Raw genomic sequence first — 27,002 nt, forward strand, 5'->3', positions numbered from 1 at the left:
TTCTCCCTACCCCTAACGCTGAGAACTTCTCCTCTTCTGAAGATAAATTACCAACTCTAGCCATCTTCTCTGTAAATAGTGATCTTAATTCTAAACTTCATTGGATTTTTCTGATCAGGGTTTTGTGGTTTTTGTTTTTTTGTGGTTCTTTTTTTTGTTTTTGGGGGGGGTTGGTTTTTTTTTTTTTTAGGCTCAATAGCCTTTTTTTCTATGGGGAAAAAGAATTGGACTAGGCTGTTACAGATGATTTAAATGGGAGGAGTAGAGCCACAAACCAGCAGCATTTCTCTCCTAGCTTTGCTTAAGAGTGGCCTGAACTGCTGCAGTTTTGCCCTGCGTGAACAATGGGTCGGGGCTGCGTAAGCATCTTAGCTGCCACATGCTGTGCCTGTGTGCGCTAGTTGTTAGTGAGGCTGCTAGAGGCTCCTCCTTCTGGGAGACCTTGAAACATTGCCAGTACACTGTGGGACACCAGTGGGAGCATTAGTTGGCCTCTGTGTTCATACTTGCATTTATGGGTACAAGCTAAAATAATTGAGGCTGTAATGTTAAATGAGTTACTGAAAGCTCATTCGAACAATTTAGCGTGCACAAATTATTCTCAGGCCTTTTGCCTATTGATGCAATGTATGTCACAAAGTGCTAGAGGGTACAAATATTTGGGCGTCCTCAGCTTCTGAGGGTAGACGAGGTTTTAGAAGCCTTACAGGTTAAAGGACAGGTTTTTGTAACCTTTTTGTGTTTGTCAGCTCTCTCGAGCAAGGCTCTGTCTCACTGTATTTACGTTCTTTTCTGCCTCCCGGCTGTCCGTGGCCTTCCATTGCTCGTAGGCAGCTCTTCTGGGGCTGCGTCTCCCTCCTCTTGGCTTTGGGGGTCTGTGGTGTTGTGGTGCTGAAGCTGAGCCAGGGAGATCCAGCTAGACTTACTGTCTCCGTCTTGAAGCACTTTGTGCCTTTGCTATGTGCTTCTCAGCAGTGCTGCTGGCAGCACAGTGCAGGGGCACTCAAGGGGACACGTTGTGCCTTCCTTGTAGAGCCAGTAAAGCTTATTTGCATTTACCTCTGTCAGGTGCTGCATGTCACTTACAAGCTGCTCTCACCTCCCTGGTTGGAAACAGCTTAGTCAAATGAACTAAATGTGAAGCTACTTTAATTTGAGGCTGTGGACCAGGCTGTTTGACCCGTTTGACCTGTCTCTGCATCTCTTAGGAATGTAGAAAAGATCGGCTGTGCAGGAATAATGATAACTTTTCAGTATTAATGAACCATTTTGAAGATTTGTAATGCCATTGACTCTCCAAGTACAGTTACACAGAATTTCAAAATAGGTACAAGTCCTTTGCTTTGGCTATACTTACCCTTTCCGTGACCTTGACTATCACAGCAGCTTGCAGTATTTACTGTTATGTAGAGAAATAGGTTTCTAAACCTTGGCCCCTGGCTTTGTTTAAGGCAAGGTTAGGTAAAACAAAGCTTTAAAGTATGTGTCCCTGAATACATTTGCTGTAGGAGATTCCTTTTGAATGTCAGAACTTCTTTTCCCTTGCCAAGGTAATATAAATGTGTAGAATATTTGGCAATGTAAAACCTCCCCATAAATTCTCTACTACCTAATTTGAAAAGATTGTTAGATTTGTGTTTGTGGAAACTTTGAAACTCCACTCCCTCTTTCAATAGCTGGAGGTAGTGAAATAAGTATAAGTTTGAAAAAATAATAATTTGAAAGGATTTTTATTAGAGAGTTAGGGCATGTGTTGGCTAGAAGTATCTGTGCGTTGTGATTTTATAAGTATGAATCAGCTGGAAGGAGGTTTTTGGTTCATCTACATGATAACTCATGTTTTGCATGCCGTAGGAAGAATAAGAGCTCGCTGTGTTACATGACCTAATCTTGTATAATCTGTGTAATTTAAATGCTTTTTGTGTAAAGAAGTACTTAAATTCCTGCTTTGGTTATTCTTCAAAAGGGTTCTGTGGACATTTTTTGTCTTTTTTTTTTTTAAATTTTATTGTATCTGAAAGAACAATTAGCTTAATAAAATAAAAAAACACACAGGTAGTAAATCTGTTGAATAAAAAGAGATTTTTGTTTCAATCCATGAAGCTGACTTTTTTCTTACTGGCCTATAAATGCACTGCAGTGTTTATGAAAATGTTTCACAGCTTGAAGTATAATTTTTTTGTCAAGTAATTGTAACAAAAGTAGAACATCAACTGAAGCAGCTAGTCAGCTCCGTTGTCTAACTACAGCCACCTCCTTCAGCGCTTCAACAACAACAAAAAAGAGCCTGCAGAGGAGAAAGGAAAAGGGAAACGCTGCTTTTGTCACACCATTACTTTCTAACTACGATATTTGAAACGTTTTTTTTTCATACGGAAGTTACTTTCCTTTTCTTGAAGTTGTGTCTCTGTGCTCAAAGCAGGAGAACAGTATCAACAAATCTATGGCATGTACGTTAAAAAGGAAAAGAAAGCTGCTACCCCATTCTAACACAGTGTGAGTTGAAGAAGCTTCTCTAAAAACTTGGTAGTCAACATCAGTTAGGATATAATCCAAATTCCCAGTTAAGCTGACTGGGGAAAATGGATGTTCAGTGCTGTTCAGGCTCATTTGTTTTCACTTTGAATTTGCTGTTTACTTCAGAGCCTGAGTATTCTCTGAACACACAAATTCAAAACCAACTGAATTCAACAGAAATGAACAAAAAACCAAAGCCTCTTCGGGTTGAGCTGTAGGCAGCAATGCACTGAAAGCAAGTAACTACTTTATCACTCAAATAAAGAAGAACAGAGTTGCAGATAAGGCAGGAAAGACATTTTTAAGTACTTATTTGCCAAACTTAAATACTCCCTGCAAGATTGTCTGTCTGTGTGTGCGCACACATGAACATAATATGTTTTAAAGCTTCTGTTGGAATGTTTTGTAAATTTTGGGTTCTTTTCTGAATTTGTGTCATAAACCTTTCTTTTTCTCTTCTGTTTCTCATTCTCTCTTTCTCATTACGTGTTTTCCTTATGTTCCTCCATTTGTACTTCTCCTGTAGCCAAGTAAAATTAGTTTATACATGGTTTCAGTTTATTCTGTGTGGAGTTGTAAAATTGTTTGAATGGTATATTGACTTTACATAACTCTAGAATGTGCCTTTCTCTAATTTAACATGACGTGTGACTGTTTTTGATGCCTCATACTGAGAGGTGATGGCACGGGTTTTCAGATGATGGATTCTTTTTAAGTTGGGACTTCTGTCTTCAGATACTGTTACTAAATTGCCCACTTCATTCAGCAACAGGCTCACATTTTCTTGTTCAGCCTTTCACAACCCATGTAGTAGCAGAAGCTCTTCTTGTTGCCCTCAACATCCTTGCAAGTGTCAATTCTAGGTGAGCTTTGGCTTTCCTGACACCATCCCTACAAGCCTGGGCAATGTTTCTAAACTCCCTGATGTAGCCTGTCCCTGTTTGCACCCCTCTGTATACTGCCCTTCTTGCACTGGAGCTTGACAGTCTGCTTAGCCAAGCTGGTCTCCTGATTCTTGTATTTTTGAGTAGACCTGCCAGCTTTCCTGAGCTCCTTTGCTCTTCAGAGCTGCTTCCCGTGGCCACCTACCAGTTCCTTCAATAAGCTGAAGTCTGTTCTCCTGAAGCTTTGGGTCTGTGCTCTGCTACTTGCCTTCTTCACTCAGTTAGGATCTTGAACTGTACTAGTTGATGGTTGCTACAGCCAAAGCTGCCTTTGATTGTCACATCTCCAACCAGTTCTTCATTGTTTGAGAACAGCTATGTGCCGCCATCGTTGGCCCATCTGGGTTGTATATCAAGAATTTGTCCCTGATATCCTCTAAAAATTACCTGGGTTGCTTGTGCCTTGCTGTGTTGCCCTTTCAGTGGATGTCAGGGAGGTTAAGGTCTCCTGTAAGAACCAGGGTTTGTGGTTCAGAGACTTCTTTGAGTTGTAAAGAAGACTTCATCCAGTTCCCCATCCTTATCAGGTAGTTCTGTAATGTCATCCTTATTGGTCTCTCTGTTGATTCTGACCTGCAAGCTGACTAAGGCCTCTCTGTGCCTATTGAGTCTGTGAGGCAGAAATAAAATGTTATTAGTAGCGCCTAAACTGGATAAATTAATACAGAACAGAGATGGTTGGATTGAAAATGGAACATCAGTGGAAAAATCTTTAGGGCTTGATAAAATGTTAAAAATGTTGCTTTTTTCAATACATGGTTTGGCATTGGTTTCAGCCCTGTGTATGGCTAAGTGGGTAGTCTTTTTAGACCACAGTCGTATTTTACTCTGCAGGTTTTTGTATGTAAATTGTAGTCAGCTTTGTTAGTGAAGGCAAGAATTCATGTTACCTTCTACTAAAACTTTATTCACTTCATTGAATTTCATTATGTTAAAAGTTTCAGTATGGTGTTTGTTGTGAACCTCTGTGTCTATTTTTGTGGTAAGCTGAAAAATAGCTGTTTAAATACAGCTTCCCTTGTATCTTACTGAGATTTTTCTTGTCTTTATGATGACTTGATACATTATTGTATGGGGATTTTGAGACACAGGGAGGCTTTCCTGTTTCCAAACTGTAGTTAACAGCACAATAGTCACTAAATGGATAGCCTGAATGTTTTTAATTCTGTGATGCATCTTGTCCACAGGCTTACAGTGTGAGGTTGTTACTAGAGTTTGCTTAGTTTGCATTTTGATAAGAAAGGTGTGAATATCATGGTTTTGTTCTTTGCTCCATTTGGCCATCTGACTGGCAAAATGCTCCTGCCTTGTAGAAAGAGCATCGTCCTCATTCTTCCTACCTCATTAGCAGTGTTGGGATGCTTCCTTAAACCTGCCTGTTGCCTGTATGTAGCGCATGTACTAAATTGTGGGTATATGCATATGCTCAGTATACTTGACCTTGAGCTTTTTCATATGCAGCCACCTGAGAATACTGAAGTTAGGTAGTCTTGACAGGCTATGCTATTGGAAAAAGTAATCAATTTTTTGAATATGTGAAAGCATATTGAAAGAAGCTACCAGTAGAATAATTTTGATTATAGACAGTTATGAAATATGAGATCTGCTGCCAGTTCTTGAAGACATTTGAAGAAGCCTCTGCCTTTTCTTTCTGCACTAATGAACTTATCCCATCCCATGGCCCCTGCAGAGTTTGTTTCTCAAGTCTCATTGTCTTTCCATATTTTCACTTGCTTATTAGATTACTCTGGTTTCTTTTTTACCTCAGTTGCCTTTTGTACTATTTGCCTTGCTTTCTTCTCCCTTTATCTCCAGATGCCTGTAATATTTACAAGCAATACAGTGGTTTCCTGTCCACTAGCTCTGTCTTGGATCCATTTTGGTTTGATTTCTCTAAGCTTCTACTCTAAAAAAGCTTCTTATTACTGTGATTAATGATCTCTCTCTGACCAAACTCCAAGGTTTGTTCAGTATCTTCATCTGCCTTTGTATCTTTGCACTTCAGACTAATAATTGTCCCTTCTTTTTTGACATGTTATTTGTTATGTAGTAGCGATTTTGTTCTTGCATAGGTTTTATCTAGTCTGTTTTATTTTTCTGAGGATGGGTGGTCCTTGCAGCTTTACATTCTACTCTAAGTATTTATTATACGTGTGGCCCCCAAAAATATTTTACTGCTAGTAAATTGTCTTTTGTACTGTTCCACAGAACATTTCCACAGAAATTCACTGAACTTGCTTGAAACCTTATAGTCTAAATAACGAATTCTACTGTGATTTTAAGTTTTAATCATTTTCAGCTATGTCCATTGTTCAGATTTTCATTCTGAGGCCAGATTCTTTCATTTTTTCCTTCTTCTGGGCATCTCCAAGCCAGACCATTTTCAAGCTCTTATTTTCTTTCTTCAGTACTTCCAGAAATCATGAGGTCTTTTTCAACACAGATAGGCCTGAAAACCAGATCTGTATTCCTATCCCACTGGGATTATTTTAAACGTTATCTTTCTCCTATGAAACACTGCTGTATAAGGTGTTGCTATAGAAGCCTTCCTTTAAACCATTCCATTTCTGTCTTACCAAATTAAGTGGCCTTGAAGTCCCATCTAAAAATGCAGAATCTGCAAAACAAATAAAAAGCCACACTTATCTTCTATGGTTCAACTTCATACTCCTGGTTGCTCTCATTAATGCTCAAAATGCCATCTACTTGCTTATCAGATGTTCATATAATTATTTCTGTGTTGTTCTGCATACTAGTGGAAATACATGGAAATATAACTTGTCAGAGCATTGCCATAAAAGCACCAGTCATGTTTGCATTAGTAAAGTCCTAAAGTGTTCAGTTCTCTTGTGTGGTCTGTGGTTAACTGATTGCTTGGATTTTGGTTTAATAGCCTTTTCTCCTTTTCTTGATTGGTGCTTTCTGGTGCTATTGACTTACACTGGCTGACTAACTCGAAACTTTAATTACACACCCAGGGCATGATTGCTATTGCATGTGCAAAACCAAATGCGTAAAAGCTATAGGGGTTCTCCTACAGAACTTCCCCCGTCCGCCCCCCCCAACAGGGACAGCTACAGCATATGCATTTGAGGATAGACAGTGCTGCTCCTCTTCTCTTCTCGCAGCCAAGAAGGGAAGAAAGTGAAGGAGGAGGGAAAGTAGTTTAGGGTGTTGTCAGAAGGAAGATGAAGTGAGATGAATTTAGGGTGGTACTTGAGTGGTGGTCATTGTTTTGCAGATTGTTCTGCCCCAGTGAGCTCTCTTTTCCTTTCCGAGTGCTTAATCCTTAGGTTTCACACATCATTTGAGATTCCGTGTTCGTTGGTCCTCCATCACATGTACACAGGGGGGAAAAAAAAAAATCTATCCATCTAACTAAAGCACGCAGAGGAATTTGTCATCTGTGCACTTCGTTGTTATTAATATTTCATCAATAGTTATAAAATTGTGATGAGTTTGCTGAGGCAACAAAAGGCATCTTCCAAAGGTTAATCTGCTGCTACTCTCCTTAGTTTGGCTGGAGGGCACTAGTGAGTGCCAGTGTGGGATGAGTCCCTATAGCACTTGAATATCCCCAGTAATCCAGGGGCACGGCTGTGAAAGTGACTCTTTCTGGACTGCATTCAAGGGGGCTGAGCTGAGATTTCTAGATTTGATAGGACTTGCTCTCAGAGTGTTCATAAGCTGCAGCATTTTCAGCTTGGCAGCTTGGCAGTCACGGTGGTGGAAACTGGCCGGATACAAAGCCTCAAAGTGACTGTTGCTTGGCTGAAGGACAGTAACACAGCTGTTACTTTTAATGTATGTGAAAGTGGGCCTGAGTTTATGTGATCTGATAAATATGGGCTTCATGTTAAAAAAAGTCACGGCATTTGGTTGCATTAACGGCGATGAGGGAGCAGTGGGGAGAACGAATATGAAGTGTGACTTAGGTTGATATTGCCCTTTTATAGTGCGTGATGCTCAGAAGGATTCTGTTGTCTAGGTAACAGGGTCTGTACTTCATTTCTTAAGAAAGATGGAACAGATGTTCTTGCAAGAAGTGACCAATTATCACCAGTGAGAATATTGGCAGTATTTAAATTAATTGCTCTGTTGTTGCATACAGTCCAATTCATATGCTATGAATAGTAAAGAAAATTTAAAGGAAGGAATCTTCCTTGTTTGGCTTTTCCTGAATGAGGTTTTTGAAAAATATTTGCGGTTTATAAAATAGCACTCATCAGTGTGTCTTTTCACACTTCCATTTATCATCATATTTTTTTCAATATCATTCAGTCTTTTTATATGGTATTTGTAACATCTCTTTCATGATCGTTGAGTCCCGTTGCTCCATCAAATCTGTGTCATACCACATTATTGTGTTCATTTAAAATACCTAAAAATCCGAAGGCAATAGGGTAAAAGGATGCTCACAGTGGAATAAGAGACTGAGGGGCCTTTCTAAGTCATGCACATCTATTCTGAGATTTTTTTTTTTTGTGTGGCAAAATCCAGGCATAGCTACTTGGATAGAGAGAGTGCCATAAAAAGCTGGGGCAAAAGGGAAGCCGTATAGACATGTATGTACATGAAACCTTGCTATGTGCTGCTTTGGTGGGAATATATCACGTGTGTGGTGGGATAAGCAGGTGGTGACAGTAGGAAGAAAAAGAGGAGAGCTGAAAGGGACAGTGGGGAACAAGGAGTGACCGAGCTCTCTCACTGCAGCACTCATCAGCAGTGTGCCTTGCTTTCATGAAAGGTTGTGCTGAAGTAACTTCATGTATGAATAAAGTATTTATTGTGCTTATGGATATAGCTTTGTCTTCCTGGGAGATTATAGAAGTGTTTACAGCATAGGATATGCTCTTGCCTCTTTTAAGAGACTTGGGGGGTGTATGTGTACGTAAATATGTTTTTATACTTTTGGGATAAAATCTGATGCTGAGTATTAAATGAGAAGTGAGGGCATTGGGACCAGATTTTCAGTGCACTGTTTGTGGGCCCCCACCAAAGCTAAGCCATACCATTGTGCATTTTAACAAAACATCTGGCCCCTTGCCTGAACTTTTCCATGCTTCTTGACAAATATAAAAGGTCTAGTTTTTTAGGTAGAGCATTGCAAAAACATGTTTTCTGTCTTGGCAGTAATAGGATAAAGGAAGAATCCTTGACCTACTCTCTTTTTATCGGCTCCGATAAAGGACGTGCTGTTTTGATTTTTATCTAACTGTGGAAAATGTCATAATGAGTGGAAACAAAGTGCATGTTGCACTTCTTAGATTATTTGGCTGAGTTATCCTATTGTATAGTAGTGACATGTTGATTGGGACAAAATGTATTATTACATTCAGTTATTTCAATAACCATTGTAAAACGTTTGCGGTCTGAGTAGGAAAAAAATAGTATTTGTAGGGTTTTTTAATCCTCTTTACCAGGCTACTTGCATGTAACTTCTAATCTTTTGCTTGTCATCCTTCCTCTGACTCTGCCTCCTGGCTCTCTTTCTGTGAACTCTTCTGCGTTCATCCTCTGTAATGTAACGCAGATGCTGCATCTGGTCGCTTAGCTGTATGCATTAGCTTGTGTTTGTCTCTTCCGTCAGGGGCGATACTACTTAAAAGTTCGTGTTCACTAGCAGAGCTGCTCTTTTATTGTCCTTTTCAAATGCTGTTGTTTCTAATTCCTATTCTAAACCTTTTCTTTGTCATGTAATTTCTTCTTTGTATAGTATCCTTCATATTCTGTTCCTTACACTTTCTTATGATATCTGGTGTGCAAGTCATTCATGACTTCTCATATCCTCTTATTCCTACTTGCTTTTCTTCTGTTGATACACTTTTTGATTCTCCTTGTGTTTCCCTATTCTATCGCAGGGTCTGTCAGCAGCAATATTTACTACTTTTGCAGCTTCTTTTGTATGCTAGAGTGCTTATAATAAAACCTTACAATCAGCTTCTGCAGATTTTTCACCTGCTTTCACAAGCGTTTTCTCCGTTTTTACAGTTTAATTGTATCACGTATCGTCAGTCCCAGGTTCTTTTCACCACCCTTGACATACTCTATGAGCCCTCCTCTTTTTCTGTCTTCCCTTTTCATACAAATCCGACTGATTTTATTCCTGAAGGTCATGCTGAAAGGAAAAAAGAATTTGACAGGTACTATATATTTTTCCATTTCCTGTCCTGCAAATAGAAGCTTCTTCCTTATGCCTCTTCATTTCGCTGCAATGCCTCTGTTCTCTTATGCCTCATTTTCTCTTGTTCTTTCTGACCTTCTGCTCACAACACAGACGTTAGTCTGCCGTCTTAAGAAACCTCACTTTCATGGGAACTAATGCTTAAAAGAAGAAAGGAGGAGGGCACGTTTGCCAGAGGATTGGTGGGGCTCTGGACTTTGTGCGAAGGTTAGGAGGGGTGTTTTCTGTCTTGGACAGTTTTTTGCGTGCCTCTTCCCCCTTGACATTTTCTATATTTCCCCTTTACTTTTCCTTTCTTTGCTCTTTTTGCCTCAGTCTTGTTTTTCCTACCTAGTTCATTCCTTTTCATGCTCTGTCCCATTTCCCCCTCCTTGCCTCACCAATGCTTTTTTTTCCCTCGTCAGGTTTGCTAGCATCACCTGCTTTTTTCCCCCTTCCCTTCTGTTTCCACACTTGGTCCCATTCCTCACCACTGATTTACTATTGTAATCCCTTCTTTCTTTCACCCATGCATCTTCTCCCCTGGTCCAGTCTCTTCTAGTGTCCTCCAAGGCCTCGTGTGTCTCCTCACTGCTGATTCCAGCTCTGCTGTTCCTCCTGCTCCCGGTGTTGCTGAGCAGAGCAGCCGGTAAGCTGCAGCCTGTGTCCCTCTCCTCCTGCTGGCTGCCACGCTGGTTTCCTTCTCCGTGGGGTGGTTCTCCTCACCGACTCCTCCTTCACGTTCTTCCTACCTCTCCTCTTTCTGGAGTGAGTTTCATGTCCCTTGCCCCAGAAGAAGTCAGCCTTCTCCTTAGGGACTGAATTACGCAGGGGAAAAATGGGGGAAACTTTCTCCTTTGTTTTAGTGCCAGAGCTGTCTCTGACGTGCGTCACTTAACAGCTCTAAAGGTCTTGTAAGTCCGTTTCTACAGAGTACGCACAAATAAAACTTTCTTCCCCAAGGGAAAGTGAAGCATCAGATGACAGTTTGATGATACAAAATTGCTTAGCCTGGCTTTGTTTCTTTGCTAACCCGTGCGGAAGTGCAAAATGTCTCATAATATTGAGTACCTTGTGTGATAAAATTATGTTTGCATCTATCAGCATTGAATTTTAATGTAGTGGAAATGGGAGAGAAACAACCCTAGCTATTTACAGACAGCGATGGCTTTTTGAACCATCATTACTCTGGTGCAGGTTGAGGTTAGGGGGAGAATCTTTGAATCTTCATCAGTGTTCTTCTGGAAACAGCTCCAAGTTCAGAAGCAGTCAAAGAGGCATATTCAAAGTCACTAGAATGACTTTAAAGTGAATTACTGAAGTCAAGACCTGAGAACAAACCAGACTCAGTCAACCTCATAAATCCCTGGTGTGTTCAGATGTTGAGTGTCTACATGCCATCCTGATCCCTTTCCACCTCAGAAAGGATACAGTAGCACTAGAAAAAGATAAAGAGAAGGGGAGTCAAGAAAGTTGGTGATGCAAAACTACTTCTGTATGAAAAGAGACAAAATAGACTGGGAATCTGTGGGTTGGAAGGGGGAAGAGCTGAAGGAAGACGTGGGAGGTCTAAAATCACAGACTTGTATGGAAAAGTTAATTAGGGAATTGCTATTCAGTGTTTATCGGAACAGAAGAACTAGGGCAACTAAAGGAAGATAGCCAATCTCTCCCCAGTACAACTTAATTTTGAAACACGGCTCCTCATCTTGTAGAGACCAGGGATAGGACTAAGTTGGGGAGGAGGAATGCGGTTGGGAGCTAATCGAGCAAATGAACAAAACCAGTGAAGGGCCTTGATTTAAACTTGTTCTCAAGTCCCTGATCTGGTGGCTTGCTGGAAGCAGACTGTGCATACTGTGAAAGGCTTGTGCTGTCTATGTGCTGCTTTACATGTTCTTTTCCTTGGCGTTTGCCTCAGTTACATCAGGGGCAGGATAGGAAGCAGAATTAAAATGATTCTTCTGAATCCAGTACAGCAGCTCTTACTTCTTTGAATAGGAACATACATGTATTACATGTCTTGTCCTCAGTGGTGTTCTTGTAAATGACTAAATGGTGTATGTGAACAATCAGACGTTCATTAGTGCCCAAATTGGAAAATCTCAGCCCAAACAATTAGTTTGGCAAAGTTAGGAGCTGCAAACATGAAGGAGGCTTGCTGTAGTCTTGGGGATTCCTAGTAGTGGGTAATGGCATAATTGTGTAAAGAAATTTTCCTAACTTCTGAAAGATATATTTGTTTTTCTCCAGGCAGTCTAAAGTTGTTATTCTAGAAGGAAGACGCACATAAATGAACTCTGTCATTTTAGTTAGGATTATAAAAAAGTTATTTGCTACCACTAATTGCATGCTTGCTGAGGTATACCAGGTCTGGAAGAGTTCTGTTGTAGGTCTTGAGAGTGACTTCCAGTTACCCATTTCTGCATAATACCTGGGACAGGATCTGCACTTCGTTCTCAGGAAGAAAGTCTAACGTGAGTGTTCATGGTACGTTGTTTTCAGGGGCACGCGGCTTTTGCTGCCTTGGGCAAAAAGTCAATTCGGCACCCGTCTGCTTGCAGTAAAAATTACTTTAGAGAAAGATTACATTCAGTGGAAGATTAAATGCAGAACACCACATGCCTAACCACTCATGGTGGTAAATATTAACCAGTTACTAGTTTCTACTAGTTACTAGTTTCTTCATCTTATTACCTACTGTTGTTTCAAAACCTCTCTTAAACTGATGTTGTTCTGAGTCCTTATGGGTTGCCATAAGAGCATATTTACTATATCTTGTTTATATTCGCATCTCTTTGCTCACCAAATTTTGTGAGTTACATTAAGCCACCTTTTGAGCCTTCCCGAGCTGTATCAGCCCTTATTGGGCAAATACTGGTTTTGCGGCATTCATTGCCTCACCGAAGAATTTTTCAAATTTAATTGAAGAATGAGGAAATAGCAGGCTTTAGATTACAAACTGACTTTTTTATCTAGTTGCAGTCTGATCCTGAGAGTATGAGAGGAATCTTGTGGTAGGCGTTTAATGACTTGGGAGACCGCCAATGAATATCTTGTTTTAGCTTGCTTCACACATTAGGTTTGTCTAACGTGTGGCTAAAAAGATTGCAGAAAATTTGGGTAAAAAGTGAAAACCTATGAGCAAAAGCAGAATAAATTTAATGGGTAATTGTGTTAATAAACATTAAGAATGATCTAGCCTTGTGCTTCCAGAGTGAAATGCTGAATTAGTTGTAAATAACTGTCAACAGACTAATCACCTCTATAATTCTTGAGTAAAAGCTCTGGAAGAGTAATATTCTTAAATGAATCTTATCCTGAAAGAGTATACAAGAAACCCAATTGTAAAACTATGTGCAAAACTTTTGCTATTTCAAACAGACCCAAGTTAATGAAAGGCAGTTAACCAAAAAGTACTCACATTCTCTCCTCCAGTCTGCAGCCACGTTTCTCACTTGGAGCAGGGTATTAGACTCAATTTATACTTACAACTGTAGGCTTGTCTATTAGCTTGTTTAACTAGAGGTAAGACATTAAAGCAGATCAGTTGAAATACATCAAACTTTAATGGATGCTGTCATTCAGAGCTAAAGCAGCTTTAACTTGATTCCCATAAGGAACAGAGGTTTAATATGCTTAATATGTTTTGAGTTCACACCTCTGATTTGATTTAATTTTCCATTTGAAGAAGACTTAAACTATAAATTATATATCTAAACTCCTGTCTCCCAGGCTGGAGTAAGTAGAATGAGTACATATGAAGAATAATCATTAATTTTTCTTTTTTTTTTTTTTTCCCCCTCTCACTCTTTAACTGTAAGAAGGTAATTTTTTTCTTTTAATCCTGAAATGTGAAAATACATACAATTTATGCCACATAGTACTGTCACTGAAAACTTAGCGCGGTGTACAAGATTATATTATTCCTTCCTGAAAAATCTACTATTTCCATGATTAAGCATCATGGAAACAGGACCTAACAGAATTGTATCCTGACTGGAGGTTGCTGTTGTGTTGGTAAATCATCCATCAGTGTTTGATCCAGATTGGGACGTAGGCATTTGATTTAATTTCTTTTCAGTTTCTTAGAGCATTGGCTTTATGCTGACTGCAGGATAGCTGATATCTGATCTATCACAAAACCAGTAGATGCAAAGTTAAGCCATCATAGATTTTTTTTTTTTTTCCCCAAACAGTTTTGAATCACAGGAGAGTGTTGGATTAATATATTATATTATGAGATGAGTGCCTTTTTAATATGCTATTGGAAATTCTAAATTATTGTTAGACTGCTGCCTAATTATAACACTTGATTTATATTCCTGTGTATTTTTGTATCTGAGAAGTAATTGTATGCAAGTTGAGGTCTTGGATGTAACAGTACTCAGCAGCAGCATATCCTTCGACCTTGAATAATACACCGAGTCCTTTCCAAAGCAGAGGCAGAGTTAAATTCTGGAGTTGGATTCATAACATTCAGCCTGCACACTTGAGAAGCTGTGTCGGATTTAAGTTACATGATGTATGCAACATTTCTTGGCTCTTTCCAGGGCTGGGATACCTTCCTTCAAGCTGCAGGGAGTCACCTCTATTTACTTGAATATTGTCATGGAGTCTTATGTGCTTGAGCTGTGTCCTTTCAGGCACTGTGCCCCTTCCATTCATCAGGTCAGAGCAGTAGAGAAGACGACTGCAGCCAGATTTGCCACTTGGTGGGAGTGCTTTGGTTATTGAGCTGTCAGATTAAGAGGAGATGCTGGCAGTCTCCCAGCCAATTTGTTACAGAGCCGAATCTGTTGTATGTCATCTGAGAGAACCCCTCACGGATTGAATTTTACAGGTGGTTTTGGCAGAGATTTTGAATCTTGGGTATAGGTGCAAGAGGGGTGTTGAGCAGCTCAGCATTGTCACACTTGATGTGCTCTGGGTCTATATAGAAGCAAACCCAGGAAATTTTCATATCATATGATAGCGAACTTCAGGATCAAAAGCAGAGGTGCAGAGTTGCACTTTTTTGAGTCCAGTAGACGTATTTACCAAGTTGGGAGTCTGGTCATTATCACTAGTAGGATACAAGAAGTTGTTGGATGGAAGTTTTTTCAAGATCTAGATTTTAGTTTCATGGTAATTTTTGTTGTGTAGTTTGTAATGTATAAACTGTGGAAAATGGAAGGGTGTCACAAAAATGAAAATTTGATTTAATAATAAAAACATTAATCAAAAAGTCAGCTAGGTAGAGGAGATAAGTAAACTTTAGGAATAAAGGGAAAAATAGGTTGTAAAGATATTTTCTATGGGAATTCTTTTCTGGATAGCATTGCAATCACTGCCCAATCCTTTGCATAGGTTAGAAATGTCTTACCTCTTGAGAGGTGCATCACTATGGTGCCATAATTAATTATGTTGAGGTTGGAAAAACATACTTTTTGGCCATTCTTTTGCTAAAACACTGTTCCTTTTATGCTGGTTCATATAACATTTATCTTCCTGAAGTCTTATTGAGAGGAAAACCTACTTTGAAAAATGGACGATTGATCAGAGTTGATGTCTAGTCTTGTTATTTGCCGTTCTACAAGGGTTTTGGAAGACCTCAGTTGCCATCACTGTTCATTCTCTGAGAGATACAGTGCAAGTATAAGGTGGCAGCTGGTTGCCAGGAAATCAGAAAAGTGTAGAAATGTTAGAATAAGCACTGCCAGGGAAAGCTAGTTGCAGTTTAAAAACCCAGACTAAATGTGTAGGTTTGTGGAATTATGCGACACTACTTCTGAATTTTAAAGATGTATTAGCAAAGTGATGTGTTGTGTCCCCCTGCCTCATTGTAAAGACTGTTCTAATATAGCTTTAGGTTTAAGAGTCTTTGTTAGTTTGATGGGAAATTTCTTTATCTTCTTAGTAGCAGAAGAAATTTATTTTCTAGTCAACCGAAAAGTGAATTCAGGGTATCTTAAAATCTTCAGAAATGACAAACATTCCATATTGCTTTTTAGCAGGTTACTTTCTATAGATGTTTTCAATTTAGTTGTTGGCGTTATCGGAGGGGATGAATGTTCTTTTATTTTATTGTTGGCTAAATAAGGAGAAAAATCTCCATTGAGACAGAGCTTAGACTTCTCTATACCTTTCAGTTGGGAGGAAAATGGTTATCATTAAATCTCTGTCGGACTGACCAAATTTGACTACAGAGCTGCCTTTAACAGAAGAGAGAGCATAGAATTTGGTAAATTGAAACCTTGTTTCCTTTACGAAGATCCAGAAATTCAATAATAATTCAGATTTATTTTGTAGAAGAGAGATGAAAATAAATGATGTATTTAATATGTGCACTGGCACTAAGTCGATATTGTATGATCTTAACGTCAGCATTTCCTTATATAGTTGTATTAAAAATTAACATTTTTCTTGTTTTGGAAGTAATTTTACAATAGTTCTTTCTTTCTGTTTAGAAGTCTATGCCATGGTATACCATATTGGTAACTAAGAAATGGAAAGAATTGTTATGCTTGTATTTCTGCCTATGTTCTTCAAGAAAAATGCTAGAGCTGTTACTTAATTTTCTTTTGGTGGGAACCTCAAGAATTAAAAATGCAGTTACCCTAGTTTCTATTCCTTTAATTTAGTTAAAATGTAATGCTTATGAAAAAATCTTTTGCCAAGCTTTTGTTTCAGAATAATAATGTTATTTAGCAATGCCAGACCATTTCCAGCTCCCGAATTGAAAATATTTATAGAATAAATACTTGCTTAATCCTTGTCATAGGAGGAGGGTGGGGCAGGTTTTTGTCCTCTTCCTGTCCTGACATTTGGCAATTTACCAGTGAGATTCCGTTCAGTGTCTTTTTACTTATTGATTTTTTTAAAACATACTTTCTCTTGTGGGAGTTTGGAGCGCTCACAGTTTGGGTGCTGTGTGTTTTAGAGAGATGGAAGCATGAAGAAAGGAAAAGTTTGAAGGACGTGTAGAGCAGACTTGGAGGGATATTTCAATATGAAGGACTGTGTGGGATAAAACTGATGAAAATTGGGTGCTTGTATAGGAGGATTAAAGAGAAGACGACAGTCTGTTGAGACTCATGCTTTTAAACATTTTAGCTTGTTAACTTTAATTTGGAGCATGCCTTGTAAACTGAGGCACCACTCCTAGCAGTTCATGTAAGAATGGCAGTTGTTAATTTTTGGCATTTCAGTCTGCCACCCCCACTTGGTTTTGCACACCAAAGGCTATCCAAGGACAGGGCTTGACCAGACCAGTATACAAAGAATATATCCTCTCTGAAGCAGAACTTAAGCTGCCACTTAAACTATACCTTTCTTCTTAGGTTCTTTGGACAGTTTCTGTTTGTGGTTGGTTCTTTTTTTTGTTTTGTTTTTGTTTTGTTTTTTTTTTTTTTTTTGTATATGTATCCATGTCCATTTTTATGTTGCCTACATCTTTTTGAGACCTCTTATACATGTGCCAGCCACAGACAGCTTACAGCTGGAAGGACTGATTTTTTTTTTTTTTACACTTCAGTTATGCAGTAAGTGGAATTTCTCCAAGTAGAAAAGGGAATCCAAATTGGATAATCCCAAACTTGAGAATCAATTGGATCACTAAAAAAAGCTGAATTTTGAGTAGTTTTTTTAATGTGGTACACTGTTTCAGTTCCCCTCTCTTTTCTTCTTCCTGGTAACTTTGAGACCTGTGGCATGGTTAGCAAAGGATTGTTCTTACAAGTTTAATAAAATTAATAGCTTCCTGGTTTTACTTTTTATTTTGAGAGGCCCATATATATCTCCCTGAGGGAAAAGCTGCAGCATGAGCTCAATATAACAGGCATCAGAGGGTCTATGTGGAAAGGATAATATCAATAACATGGAGGAGAGGATCTAGTCTTGATTAATAACATCTAAATAATTTGGAATTTTTAAAGAGCTTCTGAAGGAGTAAAATGATGATCTTTAGGTTCCTTTGAAAACCCTAGCTTCAATTTAAAACCAACTTCAGTGACCCTAGAGGGTTTGAATGTATTCATCACACAAGAGATGGCTTTAAAATTCTATACCATACAGTTGCTTTTATGAGCAATCAGGCTCATGCTTTCGTCTTTCCCGTGTCTTCTGATCCACATCTCTGCTAGTTAAAGGTTTTGGTTCTAACCTTGAAAATGGTTAAATGCATTACAGAGTGCATTTCCATCAAAGAAACTACTAAGGTTGTTCCAGATCAGTTTAACCACATAGATCAAAAGACTGGAGTAAACTACATGAAAGATGGGAACACCTCTTACATGAGATTGGCCTCAGAATAAATTGCTGAAGATGATTATGGATTTTGTCATCGCTGTCACAGAAATATATGTTTACTGCAAGATTTACTAGTGTTAGTAGAGAGAGCAGTGCTTGTCTTCCCGTTTTCTCTAATTTTTCTTAGGTTTCCTTCACAGCGAGATGAACGCGTCTGTCCTCACCCTGCTCTTGTAGGTGGTAGCTAGAAAGCATTATTCATCCTATGGTGAAAAAGTGTTTCTGTGCAAGAGTTATTTCCTTGAGGAATGTACTGTCTGACTATTTTTAAATGTGCTAAACGCCTTCATAATTGATCATGTTGTTTACGTTAGTAACAGCGTAACTCTCCTCTTTCTGTCTCACAGAAGTTGTCTTTTTCTTTGGGAGGAAAAAGGCAGAACTTCTATACTTCTAAAGAGCAAGAGATGTCCTAGTTTCTAGTCTGCTTCACGTAACAGTTGCTTGCATTATATGGTGACAGACAATTTGTAGGCTAAGTTCAAAGAGTTTAAACCAAATTACTGTAGGAGCTGGCTATCAATCAGTGCATGATCTTTTTCATCTGCTGGAGATGATTAATAAAACCTCACCAAACCCACCTTTCATGAAGGCTTCTATAAAAGTGCATACTACATAGACATCACTGAATCTAGTGGCTGACTGTTCTGGTGAATTCATCAAGTAATTTATTTTCCAATGATGATCACGCTGCAAATGAGATGCTGTTTTCCTTGCTATTGACAAGCTATTCCTCAACCTTCCTGTTCACGAGATGCCATCTTGCAGGGTAAATTTATCTGTTATCAGTTGTATCTGTCTGTTCTTGAACCACGATTGCCATTTAGCGTAATTGTCTTTCATCTTTGGTGCTCACGCCTTTGTATTTTAGTGGCTATCAATCTTATTTCCTTTCAGTATTTGATTAGTTACAGTAATCGAGCAAGCTTTTTCTTCCCTGTTGAGGGATAGATTGTTTGCTTCTTTGATCACCCTTTGCTTCTTTCAGGGTGAGTTCATCTTTGTGTGTGTGCGGAGGCGGAGGTGTTTGACTATAGGTAAAGAAAACCATACATAGTATTTTAAAAATATATCACAGAAGCCTTTTATGTATTGATGTCAATACAACCCTTTCTCCCCTGTAAATACCTCAACTAGTATATCTAGTATCAGATTTATCCTCTTAATTTTCTTTGTTGTTTTATAGTAATCCAGTTCTACCTTTTTGTCACTTGCACTTCTCAGTCTGTAGTAGAAATTCTTGGTTAGTTTCTAAGTGCATGAATTCAGATTTTGTGCTGTTAATTTCATCCCATTTCTGTTACCCTTTGTTTATTCAGCCATAAAATAAAGTATTGTAAAAGGTGATCTATTATCACACTCATTTTCTTCATTGGGAATGCCACCTTTATGTAATCAGATAATTTCATTCACACTCACGATTTTAATGCTAAGATGGGTTTTATTAATAATCACAATACCTACTCTTTGGTAACTCTCCAAATAGTTAATATATAGAACTGCTTTACCTTGAAATGTTTTCCATCAGCAGCTGCCTTTTTAGGTAGTTTCTTGCTCACCTCAAACTTCTTCCAGTTGTTGTCTTTCCCATCTGACGAAGTAAGTACTTAACATTCTTATAAAGGTGAAATTTGAACACAAATCTTCTGCTTGTGTAGAAAGTGAGTTTTCAGAGAAGAAAATCAGGATAGTCTGTTTTTAATATATTTATCTTTATATTCATGGTTTCAAAATGTTTTTTTTATCATGCTTTGCATGATGCTATTCTTGGATTATCAGGTCTGCAAATGCCTTGTCTCCTTTCCCTGGCCCCTTTATAAATGTATGTGCTATATTTGCTAATCATATGATGCTGCCTCTGATTTGTGCTTGTCTAATTTTCACTATCTTAAACGTGAGGCATTTCCTTTGTGTGTGTGTTCTTTCTGTCCATGGTCAGTATCATAGCTGTCATTAAAACTGGAGTAAAATATTTTAGATTTTTAGTTTTTTCTTTAAACTATATAATATCCCACTCTTACTTTCTTATTCTTGTGCTTGCACGCTCTCTTGTGCTCCTTCTCTAGCTAGGCAATCTCTTCTGTTTATTTTGACTTTCCATGCAAAGTCTAAGTGAGCTTGACTTCTGACACTTTACATTTCCAATGCTTCAAGCTTCTATACCAATTCTGTTGCCAACTTAACTTTTTCTCAGACATCAGAGACTTTCCCATCATGACCTCCACCCCTCCCTTGCTATAAGAGACATTCACTTGTGAGGGAAATGCTCAGTGTCCCTCATGAGAGAACTTACTTGTCAGACAGCAGAAGAAATAACTGGCAATTCTGCATATACTGTGGAGCTGCCTGGAACCCTGCAAGCTGTTTCATGCTATTTGGGCTATCAAAATGCAGCATTTTAAAATTTGAGACCGTTGCATCAACTAAGAGCTGTGATGAGTGAAGATGCTTGTAGAATTCTCTTGGCCAGAAGAATAATTAAAAAAAAAAAAAAATCTAACGTTTACAAGAAAGCCATTGTACAGGAGAGTTGAAGTTGCACAGATGTTGACAGTTCAGAATGATGTCCTTCTCAATGACTTTCTGCCTGGACTGCTTTGTATGTTACCAAGAAAGAAATGTACTGCAACTCACCTAAGAGACAGGTTTTTATTAGCATTTTACTGCCAAGTTGGGTATGATGGAACTTAAAATTTAGAGGAACAATAAGCTAAAGTACTATTAAAATATGATGCTGTATTCACTGAGTAATAAATTCTAGCAGTTGCAGATCCTTTTTATGTTCAGGTTGTTATCTTGCAATAAAATGTTTTCAGGTACACTGGAACCTTTCGGTTACTAGGACAGTATATTAATTTCTTCTTTCTAGCTTTAGGCTTGAATTAACGAAGTCTCCAAACTGATTTACCTCTGCACAAGACCTAAGAAAAATGGTATTGGTATTATGTTTCATTCATCTGTTTTGTATGTTTAAAGTTTATACAGCAATCTGTGGTGCAGAAAAGCTGTAGACAATCATTTACTGTGTCTTTGAAGTTGTCCTTGGGATTCTAGGTATGGCTAAAATGCACATTTATGAAGCATGTTTATGGTGATGAACGGACATACAACCATTTCAGAACAAGGTGCATGACTTAACTGTTAGACACACATAGCATGTGACAGCTAATAAAATGAGTAGTGGAAAGGTGAAACTGCAAGGTGGGCCATTAGGCTAGGCTAAAATCTTGCCTAAATGTAGTGTTACGACTGTCTCTTTTTTCCTTCTTCTGCCCTATATCTCCTGTTTGGACAATATATTTCAAAATGAATTCTTCTACTCCCTTATTCAAAGACTTTGAAGTCAGGTTTGTTCTCAGCCTGCACAAAGGCAATAGGAACCCCCAGCCCTTCATAGCAGAAGCTGGCAGAGAGGCAAAAGTGGCAAATCTAACATGAGGTGAGTTAGGTCTTTGTTTTCAAGATTAGGGTTAACTGAAGAACTAGGTGCTACCCTTGTCATCCTTTAAAGCAATACATAATTTTGAAGCCATTTAGACAAAAATTAATGACAATACAGTTAGGTGGTTGGTGTAGAAGTTAAATATTGACAAAATTCTAGTTAAAACATAAAAGTTGTTAGGGTAGGTAGTTGATACAACTGTGATGCAAGTAGCTTTAAATACGTCCCTGTATTTTCACATATTGGCTTCCATCTGTCTGCTTTAAGGAAAATATTGTTTCTGAAGTCTCTGATTTCTTTTTAGCTAAATCTTAGATCAATACTTGTCTTTGCAACACTTGTCTGAAATTTTCTGTATCTTGATTTCTATAGCTGTGTATTTGGTTCTGCCGTATATTCCTTTCTGATCACGTCTTTCCAGTGCTTTTTGAATGACTCTCCTCATCTGTGCTCTTCTTGCACCTGTGAGTAACATTGGTCCGGTCCCTGTGATCACCCTCTCTTCTGCTGTAGTCCATCTCGAGGAGATTATTTTTAGACATAAATCTGACCAGCTTTTCTGTTCATGACTCAAGCTAGTCACTGGTACCCTAAGCTATAGTTTTTGATCTTGTCTAATTGGTGTCTAGCACTGTTGCAAGCCCAGTGTAGCTAAAGCAGAGCTCCCGTTCTTGACCCAGTGCGTTGGACTCGAGAGCTGACGTTTCCTTGGTCTGGCTCCCGCTGCTGAAACACCAGCTGCTGCGGCACTGGTGGTCTTGATGGCCAGAATGCAACAAAGTCTTTAAAACCGTTCTGGTTTGGATGTGTGCCACTTCTTTCCACTTGAAGCTTTCTATTTTAGATGAAATTCCTTATGGCCTGCTGCTATGTTAGGGTTGTGGCTCTGTAGAAGAAGGTATAAAGATACGTTATTCGCTAAAACTACAAAAGCACTTCCAAAATGACTATCCGTGGTAATTGCAAAGCATTCACTTAAGCTAGACAAATGAGAATAGCACAAAAAATTGAGTTGTCTTCCTCCTTAATTAACAAATTTGTTCATCTGTTGGAGCGCAGAATAGATAACACAAAAGCTTATTTAAATATTCTTAATAATAACTTATCAGTATTTTCTATTACACACTGTTAGATGGAACAAGATAATTTGACAAGTTTTCAGTCTAGTTTTTGATATTGGCCAGTGTCTAATACAACTACAGAATGAGTTTAAGTCAGGGAATCAAGTCCTTAAATGTTCTGTTTAAATTACAAATATCCACTTAAATACAACTGTTAGATAAGATGTGTTCTGGCAAGTATTCATGTCTCTGAAATGTTTTGCTTTGTAACAGCTCCTCTTAAGAGAAAAAAATAAATTGTTATTTATAAGGCTGCTGTAGCTCCTACGATTAAGGTATTGGCAACATCTCTAGATTGCAACTTTTAAAATAACCTCATTGCTTTTAGCATTTTCACTTACAATATGGTTTAGAAAAAATGCTAGGTTTTCCGATTAGAAAGGACTTGAGAAGCAGGCGGGTAGAGAGTGCATCTGTAACCTGTGTAAACAGACTTCGTTAGTTCGGCGGGAGCTCTTGCCATCTATGGTTGCAACTAGAAACAGTCATCCGGTAGCTGAAAAATACAGCGTCAGAAGTTTTTTGCAGAGACTGTTTGTTGGCCTCTGTTCTTCAGGTCAGATACAGACATTCTCTGTTAGAAACTCAACACATGTAGTATAAAAGTAACATCATGATTTCTTCCTGACGTTCTCATGGTTTTTACAAAAATCGGTGTTTAAGATCATACCAGTAATAATTTGATTCTGTCATGTGAAAAATGCTGGATTTGGATAAGGGTGCTTCTTGTGTCATCTAAGTTGAATGAAAAGAGAACAATGCATTAGAAATAACTCACTCATTGTAAATAAGTGTATGCCATTGTTGTTTTGGATAAGAAGTGTACCACTGTCTTTAATATGAAAGTATCCTTTTTCCTGATTTGTGTGAAAAGGAGAGGTTTTGGGTTTCATTTATTAATCAGGCTGTTGTGATACATGGTGACTGCTGCTACGTACCGTTCCTCTGTGTGGGCTGGCGTGAGCAGTGGTGTTTGAGAGCTGCAGGATATACACATTCCTGTTTCGTTTTCATATAGCGCCTTTCTGTTAATGCACAACACTTTAGGCATTCTTTCTATTCTAATTCTGATGCTCTACATAATATTTCTATTGACTTGTTTATTATATGCTAGCATTTGATATGGAACTATATTCTCTTTGGCTGTTTCTCACTGCAAAGTTGTAGTCATTTTGAGAGAATGTTGTTTTTTTTTTTTTTTTTTTAAACAATGTGGATTTTTTTTATATTGCTATTGCTGCCAACAGTGTCTTTAAGAAAAATCTAATGGCAATTAAATAAAATAATGTGCCTACTATAATGTTTTTTTTCTCCCCCTACTTTAAAAATTATCCTAAAATGAAAAGAACTCTCTTATTAATAAAGAAAAAAGGCAGAGGCATCCCATCAAATCCTTACTGGAAAATAGTTTTTAATATTACTAAGGACAAGGTATACAGCAACATCTGTTGATGCCTGTCGAAGGACAGTTTTAATTTGTAGGGTTTTGTTAGTTACTATGTGTTAAGTGACAAAATGATTTTTACTGCATCTTGTAAGTGATACCTGGGCGTGACTATTGATCAGTTCATTAGGGAGGAATTTCTTTCTTTTACAGCTAGAAATGCTTAGCATAAGGGAGAGGAAGAAACAAAAAGAAGAAAACACTTCCTGCATGGTAGAAAAAGCATTTAAATTATTTCATTTGCTGGAAAACTGGGATAGATTTAAGCAGTTGTAATAGTCTTTAGAAGATTTCTTGTCTTGCCAGGTATCTGTATAGCCAAAGGATAAGATAATTTAAAATTAATCCTTTTCCTTATTTTTTTCCCCTAAAATAAACATCTCGAGTCTTCTTCTGTAAGGTGAAAAAAGGGAAGATTCATTTCTCTCAAATATGCCTTGGAACCTACTCCATTTACTATTTTGCCATTATAAATTGATTCTTGGCAATTTATATATAGTGCTGCAGATGCAGGCAATTTTAAGATAAAACAGAAGTGATCAATCATTCTTGTGACTGCAGTATGGCGGGGGGGGGGGGGCAGGCAGCAAAAAGTGATTCCTTGGAAATTATATTTTTGGGAGTACCACTTCCCAGCTCCTCCTGAGGACTGATTTAATCTGGCAGAATGGTGACTTCGGCAGCGGTGCCTGCTTTAATGTGCTGTCTAATTAGTCATGAGACCTACTTTTCCTTCTGGCCAGCAGTAAATAAGCTTGGGTTTATTTCTGGATTACAGGATAGTAGTTGGAGCAGCCATTAGAAAAATGGGTTTGGTAAACTTTTCAAAGAAAATACCCTTATGTTCTGAGAAGAACAACCCTGTGGACTTCCAGGCAAGCGAAGCAGGGATCCAATGCAACAGAAAATTATTGGTAATAGAATAATTATGTGGTAATCGAGAGCTGTGGTGTCCACACAAAGAACTGGACCAGCTGCCCAAGCTTGATTCTGGGATCCTTAAATCCTGATGTTCGCCTTTGATAAGAGAACAGTTATGTTTGTGTGCACTGACTCCTTTAAGATAGAAGCTGAGGGTGAGTGGGATAAATAGGTAGGATGGGCAGCTGTGTGCTGAGTCTGGAACAGAGCAAGGTAGCTAGTGATGGTCAGCTGTGCTTGCAGAACAGCAACCCGTGCCATGGAGGCTGTGTATATCCTGATTTTGACAACAATGTATTGAATCAGTGGCATCTTTTCTTCTAGGGCCTGTTGTAGAATTACTTGTTTGCTATTTGTGCTAAGACTTGTTGTGTTTTTTTGTTGTTCTGTTTTCTTTTCTTAACAACCACAGAAGTAACGAGAGCTTCTCTGTTTCTCTGCAGCTTTTACGAGAGTTGAAGCACCCTAACGTGATTGCATTGCAGAAGGTTTTCCTTTCTCATAGTGACAGAAAGGTTTGGCTGCTGTTTGATTATGCTGAACATGATTTGTGGGTAAGTACAGATTTTCCTGAGTGTTCGAGGTAGTGTAATACGAGCTTGTTCAAACTGAAATGTGTGGTGTACCTTCATATAGCGCAGAGATGCATAAATTTCTTGCTCTGTAATTAAGGGTCTAACTGACATCCTGTTCTTTGTACACTTTAAAACCTGCAAAAGGCTATGTAGAATTTTTTCAAGTCAGATTTTATTTTGAAGCTAAAAGAATTTTCCTACAAGCTTTGATCATTCCTAAATTGAGACCTTCTAAAATAGAGTTTGGAAATGTATTTAGTATTTTCTTTTTTCTGCAGTTTTACACACACACACACACACACACACACACAGACACAGACACAGACACACACGAGAGGAACTGCTTTACTGAGTCTTCTCACTGAGATATACTGGGTGACCAACATTCAATCACCTAATTCTGAACAGCGAATTTGTGACAGTATGAGTGGAAAGAAAGTAAGAAAAAAAAGTAAGCACTGCTAATTGGGCCTACTGATGGACTATCACTATGTGGAAGAGCAGTAGAGACTTAGATGTCTATTTTTAAGTTTCCTGCAAAATATGGTATGGTTTCATTTAATCTGTTGTAGAGGTGGACATCAATGACATCATGAGTTGAACTCAGATACAAATATTCAAGCTCCACACCTACTGATAAGATCTGAGTTGCTTGGGCCTGGATTTGTGTTTAAACCCAAAAGATATCAAACACTTACTAACAGTAATCAGTATGTTTTATAATTCCTTTGAAAATACTGGCAAGGAGAGGAAGTGGTAATATTAATTCCAATATTACTTCTTAAGGCTTCAGTTATATAGAAGTTGCTATTACTAATCTTAGTGACAAATTGCTCCATTTGTTTGTACTTAGCTCTCAAGACACAAAATTGTAATCTGGAAGGAAAGTAAACTTAGACCATGCAAAAAGATACTTCTGGCTCAGAACAATTAAAGTCATGGTATTTCATTCCCCTTCATATGCTTAAAAATATTTAATTTTATTTCTCTTATGGGGTAGCAGCTTTGTATTTTAAAAGTTTTCTTCATCAAAGTTCAGTGTGCACTGAGAGTTTGTGTGTTTCTCACAACTGGTGACAGTGATGATGAATAGGAATGCAGCAGCTAAAACCCTGTATGGACAGAATTTATTTGTGCATCAGTTGAGTTTACTCATTTTATAGAACAACCACAACAAGCACATTTTACTGCTACATTGAATGGCATATTTAAAACACCTTTTTTCTAACTTTTTCCATTTCAATTTATTTTGGGCATGTGGTTTTTATACTACATGGTGATTTTTCACATGATTTCACAGCTTTAGATAAAGAATCACTGCAGTCTAATGTTCCTGCCGCTCCTCACATCTGGCTGGGTATTGGTCATAATGTCAGTGAAGTTAATTCTTTTCTATTATTTGAGACTGAAATGTTTATTTGATGTGAACTGGTCTCCCACTTCCTAACTCTCTTACTTTTTTTTCTATGGGACATGCTACACAAATCATTTCTCCTTTCCTATATAATTGCCCATGTTTCCTTGCTTCTTAAGCCTTTGCCAGGAATTCTTTTTCCTCCCTTGCATAAAGTTAGCCGTGTTCAGGG

The 27,002-nt window shown here is 38.3% G+C and overlaps 1 protein-coding gene across 2 annotated transcripts in view; it reads left to right on the forward strand.

Moving 5' to 3' along the window:
- CDK19 (cyclin dependent kinase 19) overlaps positions 1-27,002 on the forward strand; it is a 134,445-nt gene that overhangs the window by 27,210 nt on the left and 80,233 nt on the right. For both annotated transcript variants that reach the window (XM_082306396.1, XM_082306395.1), the window contains one exon: positions 25,285-25,395. Coding sequence is in view for 1 of the 2 variants with exons in the window: in XM_082306395.1 (XP_082162521.1) it covers positions 25,285-25,395 (111 nt within the window). In the remaining variant the exon portion in view is untranslated. The remainder of the gene's footprint in view (positions 1-25,284; positions 25,396-27,002) is intronic.

This window comes from Platalea leucorodia, assembly GCF_965183815.1.
Source record: "Platalea leucorodia genome assembly, chromosome: 3".
Classification (NCBI taxonomy): Eukaryota; Metazoa; Chordata; class Aves; order Pelecaniformes; family Threskiornithidae; genus Platalea; species Platalea leucorodia.